Genomic DNA, 24288 nt, shown 5'->3' with positions numbered 1-24288 from the left:
CGAGTCAAAGTTGGGACTAGCAGCAATACGACTAGCAGAGGCGGCAAGCAAGAAAAGGCACAGGAGGGGAGGAAGAAAACGAGGGGTGGGGGGAAGATAAGCTGGCGGTGGAGGAGAGGAGAGTTCATGGGGGGGGGGAAGGAGCAGAGGCGAAGGGGGGAGAGGCGGGGAAGGGAGTAGGGTGGGGAGTAGTGGATGGAGAAGGAGGGGAGGGCAGCCGGAGGAGAAGCGGGGGTGGAGGAGATAGCGCGGGGGTAGAGGAGAGGCGCGGGGGTAGAGAAAGAGGTGTGAGGAGGCAGAAAGAGGCATGGGGGGGATAGAGAGAGGCGCGGGGGAGGCGGAACAGCGTGACGGGAGGAGGCACACGGGGCGGGCGAGGAGTGGCGTGGGAGGTGGAGGCGGATTGGAGGGGAGGGAGGGGAGGCTATGATGGGGAGGAGCAGCTTCAGGAGTAGGGAACTTCAGTTCAGTCTTCACCCGCACAACCAGCGGAGATCGAGTTACTAGCAATCCCTTTCCAAATAATCTACGCCTGTCTACAGTCCCAAAGGCAATGCTGGATGGACTCCTCAATAGAAAGGCAACGAGTAGAAGTGGAATTTGCGCTGAACCTCGACCTCCACTGGTTCACTACAATTCTGCCATATATAGAAAGCCAAAAGAAACGAGTGATTTTTTTTTTCTTGAGGGATTTTCAGAGTTGCTTCAAAAAGTATTTCTGCAAGTCAGTAGAAATGTGAAAATTCTCCTAGTGAGGCGCTCAAGTGGGTCTCTAGCCTCTTAGGCTGAGCTGAAATTTTCGGGCATTACTCAACGTGTACTAAAAGAAGGGGAGACTCTTCTCTCGATGCCCTGCATCAATGCATTCCCATTCTCCGGAATCCCACTGCAAATACTTCATTGGGGCCGCTCCATAAATCCAAAGTCCCAGGAGCCCAAGGGAATTAATCTGGTTAGGGTCTAGATACCATCATGGATCCAAGAAACTCTGCTTCATATGACCTATAATGCTGATAGGATGAAAGGGAAAATGCATAAGTATATCCTCCGAGGATCTTGACAACCTGCCCCCAGAATGAACATCAAAGACCAAGGCATTTGAAAGTGAAAATCCTATGACCTGGGGGATTTCTAATCTTGTGAAGGATCCTAGCCAAGTAGCAAGATAATGGTATCTGTCACCTGGGAGGACCTTATCCATAGGTATGGCTACATTTATCTATTGAATCCTCCCTTCACTTCCTTTGAAGTGGCTTACTAAATGGAATGGCCAATCATCTGAAAGTCTTTTGAAATCCTTCCAGGAGCCCACCAAGGAAGTAGGACCTCTCTCCCATCTAGACCATTGCATATAAGACGAAAAACCCAAAGGTCTACCATGCTCATTAAGTATGTTGTCAATACACATGACTGGCCGCCTATCAATCTCTTCCCGAGAGGTAGGGGGAACTCTCCGGAGAGTACTCTTGAAGCTGAGCCAAGCTTTCAAGATGGCAACCATAAGCAGGGAAGAGAGGGCCCTGAGATGGGCTGAGGTAATATCCACCTGGTACCATCCAACTAGTCTCCACCTATGGAAAGAGAACATGACTGTATGTATCGAATGAAAAAATCCTTCCAAGGTTTTCGCCCTTGCATAAGACCTTTGACCACCATCTTGCATAGTAAGCCTCTACTCTGCAAGTCTAGGTCTACAATATTAAGGCCTCCTTCCCTTATGGGAAGGATTAGGTAGACCTGTGGAAGGCCGGGGAATTCGATGAAGACTGAAGTGACTTGTGTGTCCTCCTCTAACGAATTGAACCCCAAGGTGAAGGGAGTAAGAAAAATCCTCCTAGAACCGAGTACTAAAAGATTGGCCTTCAGCACAGTGCTCACAGCCTTTGGAGAATCAAAAGCCACATAGAAAAAACATCGTCCCAAAAGTCGAATATCTAAAGGTGTGGAACAAGGTTCGGATGAAGAGAAGCAAGCCAGTCCCTAGCTTGAGATCTGGAGGGGTGGGACCCATGAACGCATGCAAAGGAAGTGGTGACGCTCTCAAACTCCACATCTTTTTTGAGTTGCAACAGCTTGTCTTTCGAAAAGGTAATGGTCCTTGCATGGCCGGTGGAAGCAGTCAAAGATTGCTTGAATGTGGTTCCATTTGACAATCAGTTGTGGAAGGCCGACTCAAGAACCAAGAAAATTCCTCCCATCACTATGAAAAGGCTGGGAAGAGGGAGGAGAGGGGAAGGACAGGAAAGGAAAGGGAGGGAAATAGAGAGAGAGCCAGGGGCTGCCCAAGGACAGCTATGGAGAAGAATGGAGCAAAGCTGCCTAACCACCTGTAGTGGCTGCGAAGTGCAGCAAGGGAGAAAGGAGGAGCTGTAAGGCAGCCTTGAAAGGATGCAAATTGCAGCAAGGAGGGAGGAGAGAGCTGAGTGGCAGCCCAAGGGGCTGTCCACTGCAGGGGAGAGCTGTGAAATGCAGCAAGGCGAGAGGAGAGAGCTGCATGGTGGCCTAGGAGGGCTGTGCAGTGCAGCAGGGAGGGAGAAGGAAGCTGCGAAATGCAGCTAGGAGGGAGGGAGATCTGCATTGCAGGGCTTGCAGGCTGCACAAAACTAGGGAGGGCCTGCCCAAGGTGGCCAGGAGGGACCGTAGCAGCAAAAATGGGAGGAGGGGTAGGAGAGTCTGAGGGGAAGCTGGGGAAAGGGAGGGGCGGGGGAAGTAGGCTGAGGGAGAGGGGGAAGAGAGCTACGAGGCAGCCTAGAAGGCTGCAAATGTAGCTAGGGGGAGGGAGAGGCAGAAGGGGAAAGGGGGGAGGGAGAGGCAGAAGGGGAAGGAGGGGAGGGCGGCAGGAGGGAAGGAGAGGCTGAGGAAGAGGGAGGGGAAGGGAGCAACGGGGAGCAGTCTGAACTGTTGCCCCAAGCTGCTCTGTCTAGTAAGTGAATGCCACCTTCTCATCCCCCTTTTTATCTGAAGGCAACCCCAGATGGATCCTAGGTCCACCCTTCTCACACTTTAGCCAGTATGTGGACAGATACGGTACACATGCTGATGGCCATTTGGGTGAGCATGCAAGGCTTCTCCCGGAAGTTTCGGCTAGGAGGGCTATTTTCCTTGAGGAAATGGAGTGACTCCCCCTTTTTCTCAAAGACAACAATAGGGTTGAGGTGACACTTTCAGCCTCAACCTAGGATTTTTTCCAGTTCGCTATGAGGAGTTTTTATTGGCCTCTTTAGGCTGTTTATCTCATGCCTTAGTTTTGTTCATACGTAATAGAAGTTTTTTCATTAAAAAAATATATACCAGAAATGTGCGGGGTGAGGTCCAAAGGTAGCATCAATTCCTAGCCTGTGATGTGGAAGGGTGGCACCCATGGATGCGTGCGAAGAGGGTGGTGGAGCTTTATATGCTTCATCTGAGCATGAATGATAGGATTGCAACTTGATTGTCACAGTAAGTGAGAGTAGCCACCATCCTATGAATGATGCAAACCATGCATAACTTCCTTAACCACATGTATCCCATAGTGGCTACATTTTCTGCCCTATATTCCACTCCATTGAATGAAAGAGAGACTGTGTCTTGCTTCTTACTGGGTTATGAAATGCAAGCTGAACTCAATGAGAAACAATAGCCAGATGTGGGTCGTCCCCTAACCAATCAAAGTTTCTGTACACTTGAAGGTCAATGTCACAAATTTTTCACCATTTCGAGCATGGTGCAAACCAAAGGTGAGAGTACCATTAGCATATCTGAGAACCCTTTTGAATGCATTCCAATGTGCGATTATGGGATAATTCATCAGCAACCCTGTTAAGGCAATGTTGGGCTCTTTGAGCACAAATAAATGAGGCTGCCTACTAGCTGTCTATAAAGTGTAACATCAAACTTATCAACTGTGTGATGCTTACTAAGCTTCAGGCCTTTCTCACGTGGAATAGCTCTAGCTTTTCCATCTTGAATTTTTGCAAGAGACTACTGGCGTATTTTGTCTATGACATGCATATACCTTCCTTGATTAGCCAAACCCAAAGCCCAAACAATAGTGCACTTAACCCAAATCTGTTAAATGAAATGCGTTTGACAGCATAGATTGCTCTTTCAGTAATTTCTGATCACAATTATAAGTGAGTGTGCTATCATCCACATAGAGAACTAGGATGATGAAGTCACATTAACATAAAAATTTGGCTTAGTGGGCAGTATGTTGTGATACCATGCACATGGTGCTTGTTTGAGCCCCATAAAGTGTTTTCTCAATCCTGTACACCTTGTACTCTTGTCCACTAACCTCAAATCCATGGGGTTGCTGCACACGTTCCTCCTCCTTGAGGTCTCCATTTAAACAAGGCAGTCTTAAAATCCATTTGGTGAACCAACCACCCATAACATGGAGCCAAAGAAATGAGAACGAATGGTAGTAACAGGCTTCAGTATGCGCTCAAGGATGAGTGCCCTTACTGCTCAATATGCTTATATTGCATCCATCCACTCCCGGTTTCTCTCCAACCATGTGTTGGTTTTGCACACTGAAGTGCCTTGGATCACTCCTAGCTGCACGCTGTTAGCCTGTCCCACAGTTTCTCTCCAATTGAGGTGTGTTCTGCACACTGTGGACTGGACTTTTATAGGTCTAAAACCCCTTCAAAATAGCCAGGTCAGGCTATCTGATGATCTGAAATGGCTGACTGGCCCTCTTGTGCCAACCAGGTCTGTGGGTCTGCTGCCGTCCACCATCCAATCTGGCCGACTGCTTTGCCTGGCAAACCTAATTAGAATACTTTGAGAAAATCACCCAAATAATGAGTAACTTCCATTTGTATAAATGGTTGGATGGTTCTGGTGTTGATTGGTGAGCCCAAAAGGCATAACCCTAAAAGAAAAGATGCCCCAAGATGTAGTGAAGATGGTTAAAAGGATGTTTTCCTTTGCAGTTCATGTATAATAAAAGCCTGAAAAACCATCATAGAAAGTTCTATAAAGTTTACATTATGTGGCCACTTACTTTCTTGAGAATGAGATACTGAAAGGAAAGGGGGCCACCCACTCCGTGTTCTGAACTGGGACTATGACATCACCCTCAATGAGTTTTTGCACCTTGACAAAGTGTCCTGAGCTATGATATTACTTGTTTTAGAAGGTGGACTTAGCTTGATAGAGCAAGAGATGCAACATTGCACTCTTCTGTTACTATATGTGAGTATGCAACTTGGGCTCCTTTCCCATGGCAGACTGTTCTTTCAAACATTGCAACTGATAATATACTCATGGGCGAGAGTAAGTTTCTGGAAAAGGAAATACCATTTATCTTTTTTAACTAGGCCATGCGGCTTCTATTTAGTGCACTGTTGTTTTCTCTGCAGAATGAGGTGGGGCTATCATGCTGGTTCCATTCTTGATCGAACCAATAAGCGTGCTGGAGAGTATGCTGAGGCCTGTGTGATGGTTGCAAAAGAGGTAGATGCAGAAGTGGTCAACCTTTGGGCTGCTATTCAGAGACAACAAAATTGGCAAGAATGCCTGACAGTGTATGCCTTTTCTTGCCATGAAAGATCTTCACAGTGTTAGGGATCATGGAAGTTTCCAAAGGGCTGCTTATTTTGAACATTTTAATTGTCGAAATAACTTCTATTTTTTGATTTTATAAATATAATTCCCTGTAATGTTGTGGATCCTTTTGTTAGGCCATGCTAATAACATATGCCAACAATATACGATTAAAAAATCCTTCAGTACTTAGCTGTGTTTGCATTACTATACAAAATGATAAGTGACCTTGTACCTGAAGTATAGACCTAACTTTAATATTTTGGGTAGGAGGTAGGCAGGACTTGCTGACGTAATGTAAGATGTAACAGAAAAATATCATAAGTTTTGCAAAAGAACAAATTTTTCATCTCAGTCCTCCAGTCACATATTTGTGGTGACATAGTGTAGGTGAGTCTAAGAGGATGTTCTCAAACATCACCCTGAATAACTTAAGTTTATAACAGCTGCTTCTATTAAGGTAAGAGATTTCCCAAACACGTTTTTAATTGGTCCATTAATCCGTCCTAAAAGTGCACGTACGGGGTTCCAATAGATTTATCCAGATTGATTCCTTTCCCACGCATGGAGATGCCTATCATTACACCTTGAGCAGATAACTAAAATAGGACAATCTGGAGCTTCCCAGAGCCTACTCCCAGAGCCTACTACTCATTGCTTAATACAACAGGCCTATCAAATCTTATATCCAAGGCTGGTGGAAGCAAAGGGAACGCATGTAAATTGGTCATCAAAATACTTATTATCTAGGATTGTGATTTCCCAGATCTAAGAAAGAAGGAAAAGAATGTATGTGCTGGCATTAATGGGCTCAAGTAGGTACATTCATTCAACAAATAACAATGTTTGGGCTGGCTTGATCTGCATTTAGTACTAGGTTTTACAACCAGCGATTGGGTGATGAACATGGAAGTCACTCTTTTGGGGACAGCTGCATTGGCTACCCTCTGCAGGGGTCACAGGTTGTCGCAGCTTGCCCCAGCCCTCACTCATCCGAGCATGCCACTCAATGCACTGGGGTCCTGTTTAATGGGCCCTTGGGGTTCCTTTCTTTTCATAGTTGCTCTGTGTTTCTAACTGAGCTTTGATAAAGTGATGAAAAGAGTTTTGGGAAAAAAACATGGTTTTTGGGAGGAGAGGGAACACATGAAAATGAGTCAATGCCAAGTGAAAACCTGTGTTGTTAATGATAGATTTTGGCATCAGTTATCAGGGCATGACTAAAACTAGTCATCTTCTTTCTCTCTTTTTTTGATAAGATAGTGTGAATGGTTAACTCTGATTAGCAGAGGATAGGCATGACTACGTGTTAAACAAGTCTTCTTGATAAGGTAGTGTAAAATGTTAATTCTGAATAGCAGAGGATTAAACAAGCCTCAAAACCGCTTGTCTCTCAAGACCCAGTATATACACCCCGAGGGAAGTAAACTCAAATTGATCATGGAAACCCAATAATCTATATCAGGTGGGAGGACCAAAAACTGTGGACACTGATCAATTTCACCTCAATAAGCTCCCGTCCAAGTAACTGAATATGAACATGCTGGAATGGGAGTACACAGAATATTACCAACAAAGCCAGACAGCTTACTAATGGGTCTCAGGTGATACAGAGCTGCAAATTGACAATTTCAAGGGCGCTACACCAAAGATTAAGGATTTTCCACTTTTCTTGGTTGTCAAGATGCGATTGTAATTAACCAAGAAAAGGCAATCCAACTATGTGTGAATGCAAGCTCAAAGACAATGCTTTAGAGTCTGTATGCGAATTGAAGCATTGAGATACTGAAACTTTGCCTATCCTCTATGCTGGATGAATGAGTACACAGAGAAAGATGGACATCTTTTTTTTCTTGATTATCTGTTGGTGATGTATTGAAGTATATACCTAGGGATATACTGGGAATGCCCAACAGAAATACTAACAGATACACCAACGGAATTTGATGGTACAAGGATAGCAAGTAGAATTTCATACCATTTCAATGTAGCCCTTCAATGTACAAGAGTAACCCACTACCAAATGTAAAACTTGGGCTTCCCCTTCAAATTCTTCCAATTCTTGCAGATGCCAAGCAATTCCTTGAGGGCCATTTGTCTGGCATCCTGATCAATGCCTGAAGTATTGCAAGCTTCCTTGGCCAAATAGTCAGCCAGGAAATTGGAGGAGCATGGTATTCGTTGATCTGCTTACATAAAGAACACAACTTCCTTGTCCATATTACAAGGAGGAAAACATTCCAATTGGTTCATGAAACCACTGTATTTCCTGGTAAACTGTGGGATCAAGCTTCTTTCAGCTTCCATGAATATGTTGTATACAGACACTAATTTTTTTCAGGTGGTTTTAACTGAGAAAACATAATTTCTATCTCTTTATAAACCCAGGTAAACAATCTGTGAGTATGCTATTGGACATAAGAATCTCGCTGTTACGATTGTTTGTAGATATTTTTTCATATGTACATACCTTAAGCTCAAAAGCATAGCATCAAAAAACATTATGCATGCCATATCATCAAATATTTCTCCATTACTCTTGTGGAATGGACTTGATGTTTCTACAATTACCAGATCTGGAGTGGCTTGAGAGACCCTATATATCAGTGCAGTGCAAGGCCTTGCTTTGCAAGGTTGTGGTCAGGTAGCTTTTGCCAGGTGAGGAGCCTTGGAAAGATTCTATATTAAGCTCATAAAGTCCTACTCCCCCTCCTCCTCAGGTGGTGATTAGATTGAAAATACTACATGGATCTTTATCCAGTGACCTCAGGATTCCTTCCTCCCCTCTTATGGCTGCCATCTTGAAATCTTGGGGCAGCCTCAGGATAATCTTCAGAGAATCCGGCCCTCTTCACAAGAAGAGATTGATAGGTTGTGGAAGTGTTATCTTTATGGGACATAATTTAGGTGAAGACCAACCATCAAAGTTTCAAGCATATGTTCTCTTAGCCTATATTGTGTCTACTAGACAAATCAAATGGGCTGAATATCACCATTCTTTTGGACAGCCTATATTAGAATATCAACTTGGAAAAGAGAATGCAGTATGCCAAAACATAAAAAGCAATTTGGGAAAGATACTAGGATTACAGACCTCTCCTATTCCATCTAAGAGATGGGAGCATATCACTTCGGATTTTGTATCAAGGTTCCCAATGAGTGGACGTTATGATCCTTGACTATGGTAGACTGATTGAGTAAGAAAACCCACTTTATTACTTCGAGAAAGGATATTACAGCTCCTCAAACTTCTAAATTCTCCATTCGGAAGATCTTTTAACTTCATGGTTTACCTAGAACCATTACCTTAGACAATGAATCAAAGTATGTGAGCCTTTTTTGGACGGCTTTGTTTGAAAACCTTGGAAAAATAGCCATTCTACTCTTGGATTTCGAGAAATCCTATGATATGGTAGATTGGGATTTCCTAGAGGGCACCTTCATCATTTTGGATCTAAGATGCATGGATTAGAGGGGTCTTCTTTTTGTACAGATCAGCCCACAGTCAGGTACTTATCAAAGGAATCAGGGAAGAGTGATTTCAGATTTCCAGATCATTCCATCAGGGATGCCCTCTCGCCCCTTTGCTTTTTCCCTTTGTGGCTGAAGCTATGAGCATTTTTCTCAAGTCACAAGTCGATATTTTTGGGCCTAAGCTTCCCCTGAGATATAATGAGAAACTAATAGAGTATGAGTTGGCAGATGACACTGCTGTTTTTTTGGATGCCACTCCTCAGACGCTTATTTCTTTCAGGGTAGCCTTGGATTCATTTCGTTTGCAACTGGTGCACACGTTAATTGGAACAAATCCAATGGCTTTTGGATTAGTGATGAGGACACTCTTGATTAGGGGGCTGATTTTGATTTTACTTGGATTCATAGGGGTGTTCCCATCATATATCTACGATGCCAGGTCGGTATGGGTATCTCTTCTTCATAGTAGTTTGCTCCAGTATTGGAGGGCATCAAAAGGAATCTCCTCTTTTGGAGTTGAGCCAAATTGGACCTGGCTTCTAAGGTGGCGGTTGTTAAGTAGGTTCTGTTGGCCATAGTATGGTATGTTTGCTCTTGTTGGTGTAGCTCTAAGTATTGCATCACTCATCTCAAGAGACCTATAAGGAATTTTTTGTGGAATGGGCTAGATGGCACCACAGATACTGTGGTCGGGGTAGCTCGGGAGACGTTGATCCTTCCCACTAAAGACAGAGGTCTCAATATCATAGACCCAGACTTGCAGTGCAGGGCATTACTTGGCAAGTTTGTGGTAAGGGGACTTTTTCCTAGGCAAGAGCCTTGGAAGGATTTCTTTATTTGAAGCATTATACTCCTTCAGGTGAAGACTGGATGGGTAGCACTGAGTGGACTTTTACTTCAGCACCCCTGAGGTCTCCTTCCTCTCCACTTATGGCGACCATTCTGAAAGCGTGGAGCATCTTCAAAAATACAGTTCGGACAAATTTTTCAGTTTCTTTGGAAGAGATTTATAGGCAGCTGGTCTTGTGGAATGACTGCATACTCGATGAGCATGGCACACCGCTAGGCTAGTCACATTATATGCAATGGTCGAGATGGGAGAGAGGCCCGGCCTCCTCTATATCTTGGAAAGCTTTCAGAAAGCTTCAGGAGGACCACAAATTACAAGTAGTAAGTCATCTTAGAGGAAGTGCAGAAAGGGTTTAGCAGGTTAATGCCCATTCCAGTGGATTGGATTGAGACGGAAAATATGCATATTTCTTGTTCCACTTGGATGGGAGCCTTCTCGGGTTTGGGCATTCCGTTTTAGGTTATTTCTTTGCCACGATCACACGCCTCCAAAAAACTTTCAGCAAATGAGCAGAAATCTGAAAATTCTCCCAATGAGGAGCTCTAGAAGGTCTCCAACCTCTGCCATTGATCTGAAACTGCTTGCCATCACTTACCGTGTAACGAAAGGAGAGGTCCTTCTCTTGATGCCCTTCATCAATCCATTCCCACTCTCTTGGGTCCCATTGCAAATACTTTTTTGGGGCTTCACCATAGAGCCACAATCTCCATGAACCCAAGGCCAAGAGAAGTGGGTCAACATCTTGGTACCATTGAGAATCCGAGCCATGCTCTACAAAACCAATGACCCTAATAGGCTGGAAAGCAATCCCCAAAAGAACATCATTTGAAGATCTAGATAGCCTGCCTCCCATCTGGACATTAAAAACCAAGGCATCCTAGACTCTGGAAATCCCAATGGAATAGAAAAATCACTCTTTCCTTTTGGCTTTCTATTCATGGTGGGATTGCAGTGTGGAGGTCCAGATTTGGGGCAAACTCCACGTGTCCTTGTTACCACCCTGCGATGGAATTAGTTCAGTATTGCTTATGGGACTGAAGATAGGCGAGGATTATCTAGAAAAGGATTGCTAGGATTATTATCTAGAAAAGGATTGCTAGGATTTCCAGCACCTTTGCCACGCTTTCTTCATGACTTGGGGCTCAGTTGATTGGCTTTCCCTTTAAGGTCCTCGGGTATTTTACAAGAGCCATGACTCTTCTTGTGCTTTCTCGATTCGGTGACACTTAGTAGAGTCATGCCCTCTGGATGATGTACTAGCCTTACCTTTCAGAGTGGTACATGCTTCGGTGGATTCCTCTTGGGAGATTCTAGCTAGCATTTCAGCATGGCATATCTAGAGAGTCGGATGCACAGAGGCCCAAGACCATTCCCAAGTCCACCCCTCTCATACTTTGGCTAGTGTTTGGACAGATACTATACATACTTTGATGGCCACTTGGATGAGCATGTAGGGATCTTCTAGAGCGGCCTCTGCTAGGAGGGCTACATTCCTTAGGGAATGGAGAGGCTCCCCTTTCTTCTCGGAGTCCTCTACAGGGTTGTGGTGGCATTTTCATCCTCAGCCTTGGATTTTTCCTACCTTATTGTGAGATTTCAACTTTGAGCATGCTCTCGTGGGTTTTGTTGATACTTAATAGAAGTCTTTTTCATGAAAAAAAAAAAACCTTGGAAATAAGTTCAGTTCTCCACCGGTTTTTATTCCCAAACCAATGGTCAAAGTGAAAGTGCTAATAAAGCTATCATTAGTATGGTATGAGCCTACTCGACAGCTACATGTGAGGCAATGAATGACCTTGAAGACTTGATCTCCTTGCTGCCCTGATGTGCAGCCAGTGGTGAGGCCCAAGCTTCTCTTGATGATCCAATCTTGCTGTCCTGAATGTTAGCCTAGGTGTGCAGCCTCTTGTGAGCTCTTTGTTTGTAGGTATCAGCCACCTTCTCTGATCCAATGGAAGTCCTCATCAAGTGGCTCTGGATCTTCATCTTCCACAATGGGTAATTGATCCCATCCAACTTGTCTCTCTCTCCAAAATTAGGGATAGCATATCTCATGGTCATGACTGTGAACTGAGAAGAGATAGAATTAGGAAGTCATACACATGTCTGAACCTGAGCCTCCCTTGCAAGGGTACTGTCCTTCAAACGTTGAAGTTGATTTCTTTAAGCTCTAAATCAAGGTCTTCCTTCAGCAACAAGCTCCACTTCTTGTGAAGCTTCTGTCAGGGCTTTGATACCATGTTAAAAAATCCAACAGAGAATATGCACAACGGAAGACTGATAGAGCAGCCCGGGAAATCACGCAGAAGTGTTTGTAGAATGTGGAATCCAAAACTTCATTACTGATGTGTACTAAATATACATGTACAGAGCAGAGGCAAGAAGAGATGTAGAATCAACAAAATTGTATTTCCTTCCAATATGGACACAATACAAAAATGTATGCCCAATGTCTCACCCTCTAGTAGTAGGGTGCTACGTAGATGTGGACCCTTATGCACAAGCAATAGTTATTCTCCTACCTCCATGGTACTCTTAAAACACTCGGCCTCCATGCTCCTGATGAGCTTAGGTGGGCCTTGTCGCCGTGCCCTACAAACACACCTCCAAGCTATCCTTCCTGGACAGCTACCAGTGAGGTAGTGAAAGACCTTGAAGACTTGACCTCCTTGCTGCCCTGATGTGCAGCCAATGGTGAAGCCCGAGCTTCTCCTAATGTCCCAACCTTGCTGCCCTGAATGTCAGCCTATGTGTGTAGCCTCTTGTGAGCCTTCGGAATGGCCACAGAGCCCCCCTCCTTAGTTTACCCTCTTCAGTAATAGAGGCTATTAGATCAGATGGGGTTCCTAGAGTTAGGGTCATTGTTCAGGACCCTAACTTACTCAATCACCATATCATGCTCTAGTGTCTTGATGGTTCTTTCTTTTGGCAAAGGGTCAAGATTGTGGGCAGACAGGATCAACGCAGAATATGTAGGAACTTTGGGCATTTTTCTAGGGATTTCCCAAGCAAGAAGATCCCAAAAATCCTTCTGGTACAGCTTCTCATCCTCGACAGTGTTCCTTCAGCACTGCCTGCACATCTGATAGGTGCCGCTCGACCGGCACCCATTTCCATTGTCTCCCGATGGATTTCGGTTAGAGACCCTGTTCCTCCACCACGTGCAAATCAAGAGGGACCCTTACTTATCTCGAACCTAGTCCCAATCAGTCCTCGGACATTCCTGTTTTGGTTGTGACTAGTAATATTCATGATCCTCTTTAGACTGCGACCAAAATTATACCTGATGCTACTATTGTTACATCTTGCATAGCTCAGGAGACTATTTCTCTAGAGGCGACCCCGATTGCAGCTCCTTATATTGTTGCAGCTCCTCACCTTGATGATTTGGCCTTGGATAGAACCTGTGTTAGAGCCCGTACAGATTTTCATGGTCAAGGTAATTTTGAGCAGCCCCATTTTTGTTTGCATCCCCCCTCATGGATTGAGCGAAGGGGTTATTGCACACCATTTCACCTGTTTCGTCTACGAGGATTTTACGTACTCCGATGCCAGTCCCGATTCACAGAAACTCTTTTTTTTGCATTGACGGATCTAGCGAACTTTTGTGAGGAAGATTATCAATCATTTCCCTCTACATTTATTGAGGTAGTATTGGTATTCCTTTTGACATGGTGTCTTCCTCCTCAGGTGGTGGAGCTCTTGACCCCGTGGATTTTCCTCCACTTGGTTCCCTCTCGTGGTCTTTGAAGGGGTTTGTTTCCACCCCACTAGGTCATGTGAGGTATTCTATTCTATGTCCTCTCGTCGATGAGGATTATAAGTTGGAATATACAAGGCCTTTGTGGTGTGCCACGTCGCAGATTGGGCTATGCAAAGCGGCCGGAAGCTAGCCATTCCACTCTTGGATTTTGAAAAATCTTATGACAAGGTAGATTGCGATTTCCTAGAGGGCACCCTTCATCATTTTGGATTCTTAGATGCCTGGATTAGAGGGGTTACCTCTTTGTATAGATCTGCCCATAGCCAAGTGCTTATCAGAGGGATCAGTGGAGAGAGATTTCAGATTTCTTTATCAGTCCATCAAGGATGTCCTTTAGTCCCTTTTCTTTTTTTGTTTATGGCTGAGCTATGAGCATTTTTCTCGGATCACAAACTAATATTTTTGCATTGAGACTTCCCTTGAGACAAAATGAGGAACTCCTGGATTATGAGTTAGTAGATGACACAGCTGTTTTTTGGATGCCACTCCTCAGACTCTTATTTCTTTCAAGGAAGCCTTGGATTTATTGTGTACTACAATAGTCTTCAGCTGGTCCTTTGGAGCTATACTGATCTTAAAGTAGCCTAAATAACCATCACGTATAGTGTATCTCTCATGTCCTGCAACCTTATTAAGGATCTCATTCTGGAAAGGCAGGGGATAATGATCTCTCTTGGTGGCTGCATTTAGAGGCTTGTAATCCACACAAATCCTCTACTTCCCATTCTTCTTAGGGGTCACGACCATAGGAGAAACTGACTCATTGTTCTCCACTCGATAAATAATACCAGCCTCCAAAAATTTTGTCACCTCCTTCATAGAGCATCTTGCTGAATGACCCCTATATAAAGAAAGAGGGAAAAATCTACAGGATTGCGTGGCTTCAAGAAACGGGCGTACTTTTCTCTGTCGTGTTCTGTTTGTGGAGTTGATTCACATCACGTAGTGTATACATGCTTGGGAGCATTGATTGAAAAGATTTGATTCATCTATTGAGTTTTGGTAGAGGTATTGTCCAGGTCTTCAGTTTGGTTCGTTCATTTTTTGTGTTTGGAGTTGGTGTTCCGCTTCACTTGACATTATCCAACCCTCTCCTTGTGGCTGATTTGTAGGTGAAAAGATAAGATGCTTTGAGTCAGACAGAAGCTTTGCAATAACAGAGGAAAGAGAAATTTTATAAGCAGCTGCCATCAGAGAAGGGTATTAAGGAAGGGACATTAGTGTTCAGGTATTACAATAATTGAGATAACAAGCATGATATGAAGTTCCCAAAGTGGGACAGCCCTTTCAGAGTGCTTATTGTCTACCTTTCAATCAACTTCAAGATCAAGACGGAACTTTTTACACAAGAGCAAGGTCAATGGATGGAGACTCAAGTCTTATTGTCAGAGGTTATGGCTAGCCATTGGGATTAGGAAGATGCTCAAGATTTAGATACTATGCTACATCATCTATTCAGAGTAGGTTTTTTTAATAGTCATGCCTTTGGGCCCAACCAATGCCCTGGCTACCTTTTAGAGGTTATGACTAGCTTGTTTGGATCAAGATGATGCTCATAATTTCGATGCTATAGGAGTAGAGTAGAAACTTTTGGAATGGCACATGAGTGCCTCATCCTACCAGGGGGTGGCTATCATGATGCATGATTTTTTTATACCCGGATTTGGTCCTAGGTAGTGGGAAATCAACAGGGTCAAAGAGGGAATTCGAGGTTATTTTAGGAGATTTTGCAAGGAGCAGATTCAAAGCAGATTGGTTGCCCAGCTTTGTTGGAGGCGTGATCTCTAGAAAAAGCAGCCGAAACACTAGAAAATCACCTCAAAGTAGAGGAAAGGCGCTTTGGTGAAAAACTAATCACCATAAGGTAAGCGGCCATCTTGGGAAGGAAGTAAATGTTTTTAGGAAAGTCGCTCAACTTTTTTGGAGCAAAAAACATGCGCTCACCCCTATTGTGGGATGTGCTTTTGGATAAATCGTATCAAAATTGAAGGAAAGCAAGTGCCAGCCTATAGTTGAAGGAGTTTTTCAGAGAAGCAAGCCTTGTTTAGGGTCGGCGACCAGGTATGAGAGCGGTTTCAACTCTTGCCCTAGCTATTGCTAGCTAGCTCAAGGAGAAACTCCAAACACAAAAAACAAACCAAAAAAGCTGAAGTTTGGGCATTGTCCCTACCAAAACTCAGTGGTCTCCAAACCCATACCGGAGATGATGAACCAAAGCTTCCCAATGCTCCCGAGCGTGTGTACATTGTGTGATATGAATCAACTCTATAAACAGAACACAACAAAGAAAAGCGTACCCGTTTCTTGAAGCCACACGACCCTTTGGAAATAGGTCAGCCCACCACTTCCTTTAGAACAAAAAGAGATTTCATGTAGAATCCCACAATCTCCACTGGATCTCATGAGAAGTGCATCCACAATCGATTCCCAAACACCGTGCAACACAAACACAACTCTCTCGGAGCTCGTAAGCTACGAATCACCATAAATGTAAAGAAAGAGGGCAGAAATCTACATAGAATCCATGAGTGAACTGAAGTTACCGGATGCAATCCATGAGAGAACTGAAGTTACCGGATGGAAAAGCCACAAGATACCAATAAATAAGGGCTGAATCAAGGGTATACAAAGCTGGAGCAGCAAAATGTGCTCAAAAGCGAGTGATACAATGCTCAAGAGAGCAAGAATTGGAAGCTTCAGGACTAGGCAACTCCACGGACCATAAGGGCATCCTCTCGGTTCAATTTAAGATGTAGAGGGGGCCAAAAACGTGCCAAAAGCAGGCAAATACGGTTTGCCCATCCTAAACATGGCATGCTTTCCCCAATAGTCACCTCCACTTGTGGACTTGCGCTTGTTTTTTCCAAAAATGAGGTGCCTTGTGCAAAAAGCTGCTGCTTTCGCTCCAAAAAAGAGTGTACATAAAAAAGCTGGCAAAAAATAGGGGGCTTCGGTCCACAAAGCTGGGCAAACTCCCTAAAAGCACCTGTTTTCTTCCCAAGATGGTCACTTTCCTCTTGGTGATTGCTTCTTCTTCAAGGCAACTTGCTTTTCCTCCGCTTTTAGGTGCTTTTTCTAGTATTTTGGCTGCTTTTTCGAGACATTATGCTTCTAATAGAGCTGGGTGTCCAATCTGCTTTTTCTCCCTTATTCCTAGTTGATCCTGTGCAAGGTATCACCCCGAAACATGAAATGCTCCTCCCAAAATCATCTACCTATCCAATTATCATTGTATTCCTCCTAGACCCGTACGATTTCCCACATCTTGTGACCAAATTCGGGTATTAAAAAACCATGCGTCATGATAGCCACCCGCCAGTAGGAAGGGACATTCATGTGCCATCCCCAAGGTTTCTAGTCTACTCCTATAGCATCTAAATTATGAGCATCTTCTTGATCTTGACAAGTAGCCGTATCCTCGGAAATGTAGCCAGGGCATTGGTCAGACAGCAAGGCATGACTCTATAAGCAACACTTTCTGGAGGCAGCATGGTATCTAAATCTTGAATCCCAATAAGCTGGCCATAACCTCTGAAAATAGGGCTTGAGTCTCCATCCATTGGCCTTCTTCCTATGTAGAGTTCCATCTAAATCTTGAAATTGATAATAGCCTGAAAGGATAGAGGGATCAAAGAACAACATAGGAGGTCATAGTGGAGGGGATCTCTCTCTCTCTCTCTCTCTCTCTCTCTCTCTCTCTGTGTCTCCCCACCCCGTGCTCCCATTCTTTCCTTGGATTGCAAAAAGGGAAGGATCCCTTGCACTCTCTCCCCCCCTATTTTTCCGCTTGTTCTCATTTCTAGGAGCTTCTCGAAACCTAGGACTGATCTTTCGATTTGTCTGCTTCCGTTGTGCAGCCTTGTGTGGTCCTTGTGTTTTTTGAAAGCCAAATATATACTTTTTTAAACTCATCATCTTGTCAATGGGAGATGCTGCATTGGCTCTCTATGAACTCTCGAGAAAGAAGGTGAATTAGCTACACCAAGCTGGTTCTTTTTTCTAGAAAAAAAGGTGCAGAGAAAATGGTCAACTTTCTCTACATATAGATGCTCCATTTGACATTTGCAAAAAGATGAGATTGTCATTTAATTTTCAAAATTATATAAAAGTTTGGTAGAATATTTTTCAAAATTTTCTCTGATTTTATGTACAAGTTATATATGTTCCCGTATGTGTGCATAATTACTGAAAATACTTCTTTATCACTCCCACTTTTTTTTTTCAGAGAAAAGAACCATCTATTTGATAATTTTGAGAAAAACCCAATATAGATCAGCTATGCATGAGGCGCTGACCAAAAGAAAAGGTTCTGGCTGCTATGCAGCTTGCTTCTCAATGTTGCAGATCACTTCTTAGGGTATTCCCAAAGTGCCAACAGCCACAGTGGAGGGCTATACAACTCACAGATTCCTTGATGGTGAAAATGTAGAAGGTCCCTTTAGGCCATGCCTTGCAGAAGCATTCCCACCTTTCGTGGGTCTTCCTAGACCACTCTATGCCCGGTTTCCAAGTAGCTCACATGATATAAATGATATCATGCTAGATATTGAGGAGTGTAGCTGCAGGACGTTCCTGCTGTGCCCCCATCGCTAAGCTACATCGTGCTACACAGATATTCTAGGAAGTGATGTTGGCGGCTATCTCCCAGATGTTGTTCTCTCTAGTGAAGACTTGGGTCTTTGTTGTCAGGAGGGCGGGACCCAGTGCTGAATGTCCTGGTGGGTGATAATCAGTCCATTTATCATATATGCTGGAGAGAGCATCTGAATGGGGAAATCATGTTGTCCCTCTGTCAGCCATGCTACCATTCCCCAGGTGAAGACCCACTGCATCCTCCGCATCCTGGTCACAATCCTGCGAGAGCACTTCCATATCCTCTATGCCACCAGACAGCTCCACAGGCAATGGGTGATGGTCTCAAGGTCTTCTGTTGTACAGCAATGATAAGTGTCATCTACCATCAGGTGCACCACCCATAGTCCTATGAGCACGCCTTTATGGGACACCAGCTAGAAGTATGAAATCTTCCTCAGGAAAAGGCTAGTCCACAGACAGGACCAAAACTGGTAAGGACTGAATGAGACACCAGATGCTCCAGTCAGTGCGACTCCCCTGAAGGGCTCCAAGCCAATTGTGTAAGTATGCTTTCTTTCTTTGTCCAGTATTTTACATACTCAGCATGCTATTTTGCTGTTTTCCCAGGCTAACCTAGATTGTGCTTGTAGAGAGACGGTCAATGTTAACTTACAAGTAGTTGTGGTTGTTACTATGACAGATGGATGGACTGATTAACTAAGCCTGTCCCAGATTGAATCTTAATGGCTTTCTATTTTTCCCAGAAGCTCTCTGGCCTCCAGAGGATGTTACTGTCCCCGCCGCGTCCCCCCCTCCCCCTCTCTCTCTCTCTCTCTCTCTCTGCACCCAGCACCCGCCTCCCTCTCTTTCAGCCCTTGCACCTTGGTTTTTCCCATATGAGTGCGCGCACAGATTTTCAAACATTTGTCGTATGAACAGAACATGCATGCACAAAAAATAGCACACAGCCAAAAGGAAGATCATGAAGTTTTGAAGTGTCAATATTGTAGACACAAGGAGGATTTTTGTTTTTTAAGTATTGATATTTAACTTTACACCACATGTTCTATTTTTAAACATGCTTTTTGATTATGGGTTTAATAATCAATTTGATTATATTTGCAGGGATGGTATGCACTTATCTACTCAAGGGAACAAAGTTCTACTTGATGAACTGCTTCAGATATTACAGAAGGCGAATTGGTGTCCAAGTTTACATTGAGAAAAAATGCAGAGTGCATTTTCAGAGCCTTAGATTTGTGATGCTCAATTACTAGTTGATAAAAGTGTTTTGCTGTGTGGGACAGAATTCCCACTTCCTATCAACATTAGCAAAGAATTGAACATTGGAAAACAGATTTTATGCCTAAATTAGGGATGGTTCTCTACTAATAATTTTTATAGTGACATTATGAAGCTCGGTACTACTACATGTGGCCTAGGGCAGGGTGTGGGATCCTTGTACCTGGTGCCCTGTGAGTTGGATGTGTGCTTGATTGCCACGTGTACCCTGTGAAGAGAGTGGGAGAGAAGGAAGGAGTCTCACTTGTGGCTTTCTCACATACACAATGGGAAAATACACATAAAGGTGGAGGCTGAATAACAAATTTCCTCTTCTTAGTTGTGAAAGCCAAAAGAACTCTTAGTACAAAAGAATAAGTGAACCCTATATGTGGGTCTCAAACCAAACTTAGCTAACTAAGGTGGCATACTGAGCCACTAACTAGAGTACATAAAGATAGCTATCATCCATCTATTATTTATGGGCGGCGTACCAACCGCATCTGTAGCTAACAAGTCGGTGATATAAATGCACAGCGGTCACCCTGGCATATCACGAGTGGAGCTCGATATCTCAACACTCCCCCTCGAGCTCAATCCCAATTCCTGTACACCAAGCAGGTCTCTGAACTTGCGCAGCTTCTCTGTGCCCAATGCCTTCGTGAATATGTCAGCTACCTGATCCTCTGTGTTGACATAAACTAGATCAATAAAACCTACTAGAACCTTCTCCCGCACAAGGTGATAATGTACCTCAATGTGCTTTGTTCTAGCATGATAGACTGGATTACTTGCCAAGTGTATACTGCTCATGTTGTCACAATAAATGACAACTAGCCCATCTGTAGACTGATGCATATCATAAAGTAGCTTATGCAACCAAGCTGTCTCACATGCAGCCATTGCTGCACCCCTGTACTCAGCTTTTGTGCTCGACAAGGCAACTGTAGGCTGTTTCTTGCTGCTCTAAGTGACTGTAGCACTTCCAAAAGAGAACACATATCCACTGGTAGATCGTTTATCAGAAATACTACCAGCCCAATCATCATCAGTGTATCCATGCAACTGTATTTGAATCCTAGTCTCATAAAATAGTCCATACTGCAATGTGGACTTCACATACCTCAGTATGCATCTAGCCGAATCCAAATTCGATTTCCTTGGAGCCACATAAACTAATTACCAACCTAACAGCATAGCTCAAATCTGGCCTGGTAATAGTCATATAAATCAAACTTCCTACTATGCGTCTGTACATAGTAGGGTCTTCCAGAAGCTCACCTGCATCTACGCTCAACTTCACATTCTGCTGCTAAGGAACTGAAATAGGCTTACAGCCTGTCATCCCATATTTGGACAGCATGTCCAATCCATACTGCCTCTGTAAGAGCCATATCCCACTTGTGGATCCAATCACCTCAATGCCCAAGAAGTAACGCATCTCTCCCAAATCCTTCATCTCAAACTTCTGCTTCAATAGCATTTTCACATGAAGGATATCTTCGTCACTATTACCTGTGATGATCAAATCCTCAACATAAATGACAAGCAGCATAATGCCCTTCTTTGTTTTTCTCACATAAAGTGAGAAATCTGCCTTGAAAATCTGAAAGCCAATAGTGACAAGATACTGTCCTATCTTGTCAGACCATGCTGTGGGTGCTTGCTTCAAGCCATACAAGGCTTTCTTCAACCTGCAAACAAACTCAGGATGAACAGCATGAACATAACGTGGTGGCTGCTCCATATAGACCTCTTCTTGCAAATCACCATGCAAGAAAGCATTCTTTACATCCATCTGATGTAAAGACCATCCCTTTTATGCATCCATAGCAATGACTGCTCTTACGGTTGTCATCCTTACAACCGGACTGAATGTTTCTTCATAATCAATGCCATATGTCTGTGCATATCCCTTGACAACTAATCTTACCTTATATCTGTTCATAGAACCATCTGCATTGTGCTTCATCTTATAGACCCACTTGCAGCCAATTGCATTCTTGTCTTTAGGCAAATGCATCAATTCCCATGTAGCATTTACTTCCAAGGCATCCATTTCTTCATCCATGGCTTTCTCTCATTTTTATTTTCCCATGGCTTGCTCAAAAGAAGTGGGTTCTAGTTCTTGTATCACTTTGACCATATAGGCATAATCAATGGTTGTAAATCCATCATATTTCAGCCTATCCACAGGATACCTAGCTCTGGTAGACTTGCACAAAATAGGCTCACTACCAGGTGCTCTCAAAACATCCCTTGTCTTCCTTACTCCAAGTGTAACAACAGAATAAATACCCAACTCATTATCAAGGCTCTGTTTTGAGCCACTGGATTCACCATCCACATAAGAGTGACCTGCATTCACATCAACCATGGGCTGATCTACTTTATCTTTTCATTTTCGTGATACTTGCATACCATTATCTGCATTGCTTTGAGGAGATCCTCCTGATCTCAATCTGCCTATCCATGGCGAAGTATGTGAACCATTGCTAGAGGACACTACAGGTTCACTAATATTTTGTGATTGCTGCTGTGAATTCTGTGTAGCATTACCATTTTGTGCATCTACATCATCAATCACATTTACTGGTTTATACCAGTTGCTCATCTCATAAAAAACAATATCCCTGCTCACTGTAAACTTACGAGTAGAAGGGTTATAGCATCTATACTCTTTTTTCTGCAAAGAATAAACAATAAAGATGCACTTCTCAGCATTTGGATCCAATTTGGATCGCAAGTCATCTGATACATGAACATAGACAATGTAACAAAAAACTTTCAAATGAGAAATATCTGGTTTTCTTACAGTATACCTCTCCTTTGGCGTCATGCCATATATTACTGCAGTGGGAGTCCTGTTCATTATGTAGACTGCTGTAGCAATTGCTTCAGCGCAATAATAATCTGACAAGTCTTTTTCGTTGAGCATGGCACGAGATACCTCTTTAATATGCATGTTTTTGCTTTCTGCAAGTTGATTTTGCTATGGGATATGACTGCGTGAATATTGCTGCTTTATGCCATGCTCCGGCAGGAACCTTGCAAACTCATTTGAGAGGTACTCTCCCCTTTCATCTGACCTTAGGTATTTTATTTGCAAGCTTGTTTCTTTTTCAACCATAGCTTTAAAAGCTTTGAAATGTCCAAATACTTCACTTTTCTTTTTCATAAAATACACTCAAACTTTTCTGGTGTAGTCATCAATAAAAGTGACAAAATAATGACAACCTCCAATAGATGCAGCTTTAGTAGTCCACACATCAGAGTGGATTAATTCCAATGGCCTCTTACTCTCTTGAATATGTCTAGGAAATGGTTTCCTTACCTGTTTCTCAAATTGACAGGCTTCACATACCTTATGCATTTCTGCAACCTTGAACTTATGCAATCTTATAATAATATTTTGGGCCTGCATTAATTTAAGTCGCTGTACATTAACATGATCAATGCGTTTATGCTAGATATCAATATCTGCAACTACACCGGTTCCATGTGTAAACATTGCTGTACTCAATTCAGGCATGTCCGCATCCAACGTAAACATCCTGTCCTTTTCTTTTGCTATCAAGCGACCTTTATTTTTTATATCCTCAACAAAGCATCCATGAGGATTAAATCTGACCTGCAAGCCTTGCTCAACCATTTGACCAACAGAAATCAGGTTCTTGGTGATATTCAGGGCATGAAATACATCAGACATGTATTTCTTTTTTCCATCCTACATAGATATGAATTTTACCAATTTGCACAATAGGATGTGCAGTATCATCACTAGTCTCCACAAATCCTGATCTTTTCATTTTTCTTGCATCCTGCATCCATTCTACATGATCTGTCATGTGGTTTGACGCACCTAAGTCAACATACCACACATCATTGCTTTCTTCTGTACTTTTCACAGAATTCGTTATGTGTTGTACCATAAATAGATGCTCATTTCTGTCATTACCTTGTCTACTAGAGGATGCATAATTGCCTTGTTGTAATTTTTCAGTCATGATGTCATTCTGCTTTTTATAGTAGTCTTTAACCATATGATTCATTTTACCACAGTAGTAGCATTCAACATTGTTGTTTGCATTTTAGCCTCTCTATCATCCACCACGATCTCTTTGGCTCCCTTGCCTCCAAAGTTACTACGTTCTTCTCCATAGGATTGGTTTTCTTGAATTTGTTGCATATTTTGATTTCTGTCATGGCCTTCAAATCGGCTTGCTCTACCTTTGCCTCTATCTCTTCCAGCATTTGAGTAAAAGATAGCTTCTTTTGAAGTTTCTCTTGAAGAAGATGCACCACTATTTCTCTGCTTTTAAAAAATTAGAAGAGCAATCAACTCCTTAAAATCAGTAAAATTCTCACGGACGGCAATGGATGTTCGGAATTGTGCATAATCATTTCCTAGACCATTCAAGGTCACAGAAACTAAATCATTATCTTCCACTGGCGACCCAATAGAAGCAAGTGTATCTGCAATCTTCTTTACTTTCATGTGGTAGTCATTGATGCTCATATTTTCTCTGCACATTATGCAACTCTTGCTTGAGCTGCATTTTTTTGGCTTGCGTATTTGTGCTATACATTTTTGTTAAAGTATTCCACGTCTCTTTCGACGTGCTTGCATCGTGAATATGCACAATCATAGAATTTGAAATACTGATAGACAATCAATACATAACTTTTTTAGCTCTCTCATGCCATCCTTTAAATGCTTGCAACTCCTATTGATTGGAAACATTAGGAATTACTGGCTCTTGTTCAGCTCTAGTAATGAACTCTCAATAGTCTTTTCCCTTAAGAAAAT

The 24288-nt window shown here is 43.1% G+C and overlaps 1 protein-coding gene across 1 annotated transcript in view; it reads left to right on the top strand.

Moving 5' to 3' along the window:
* LOC147886243 (GDSL esterase/lipase WDL1-like) overlaps positions 1 to 19804 on the top strand; it is a 45226-nt gene extending 25422 nt beyond the window's left edge. The window contains exons 5-6 of the mRNA XM_087395831.1: positions 5352 to 5516; positions 19323 to 19804. Of these exons, the coding sequence (XP_087251957.1) occupies positions 5352 to 5516; positions 19323 to 19419 (262 nt within the window). The 3' untranslated portion in view covers positions 19420 to 19804. The remainder of the gene's footprint in view (positions 1 to 5351; positions 5517 to 19322) is intronic.
* Positions 19805 to 24288: the final 4484 nt, after the last annotated feature.

This window comes from Dipteris shenzhenensis, chromosome 24 (genome assembly GCF_047967505.1).
Source record: "Dipteris shenzhenensis isolate YYH24624 ecotype China chromosome 24, Dip_SZ_1.0, whole genome shotgun sequence".
Classification (NCBI taxonomy): Eukaryota; Viridiplantae; Streptophyta; class Polypodiopsida; order Gleicheniales; family Dipteridaceae; genus Dipteris; species Dipteris shenzhenensis.
Note: the sequence above shows the minus strand (reverse complement) of the source record. Positions and strands in the feature narration are given on the sequence as shown.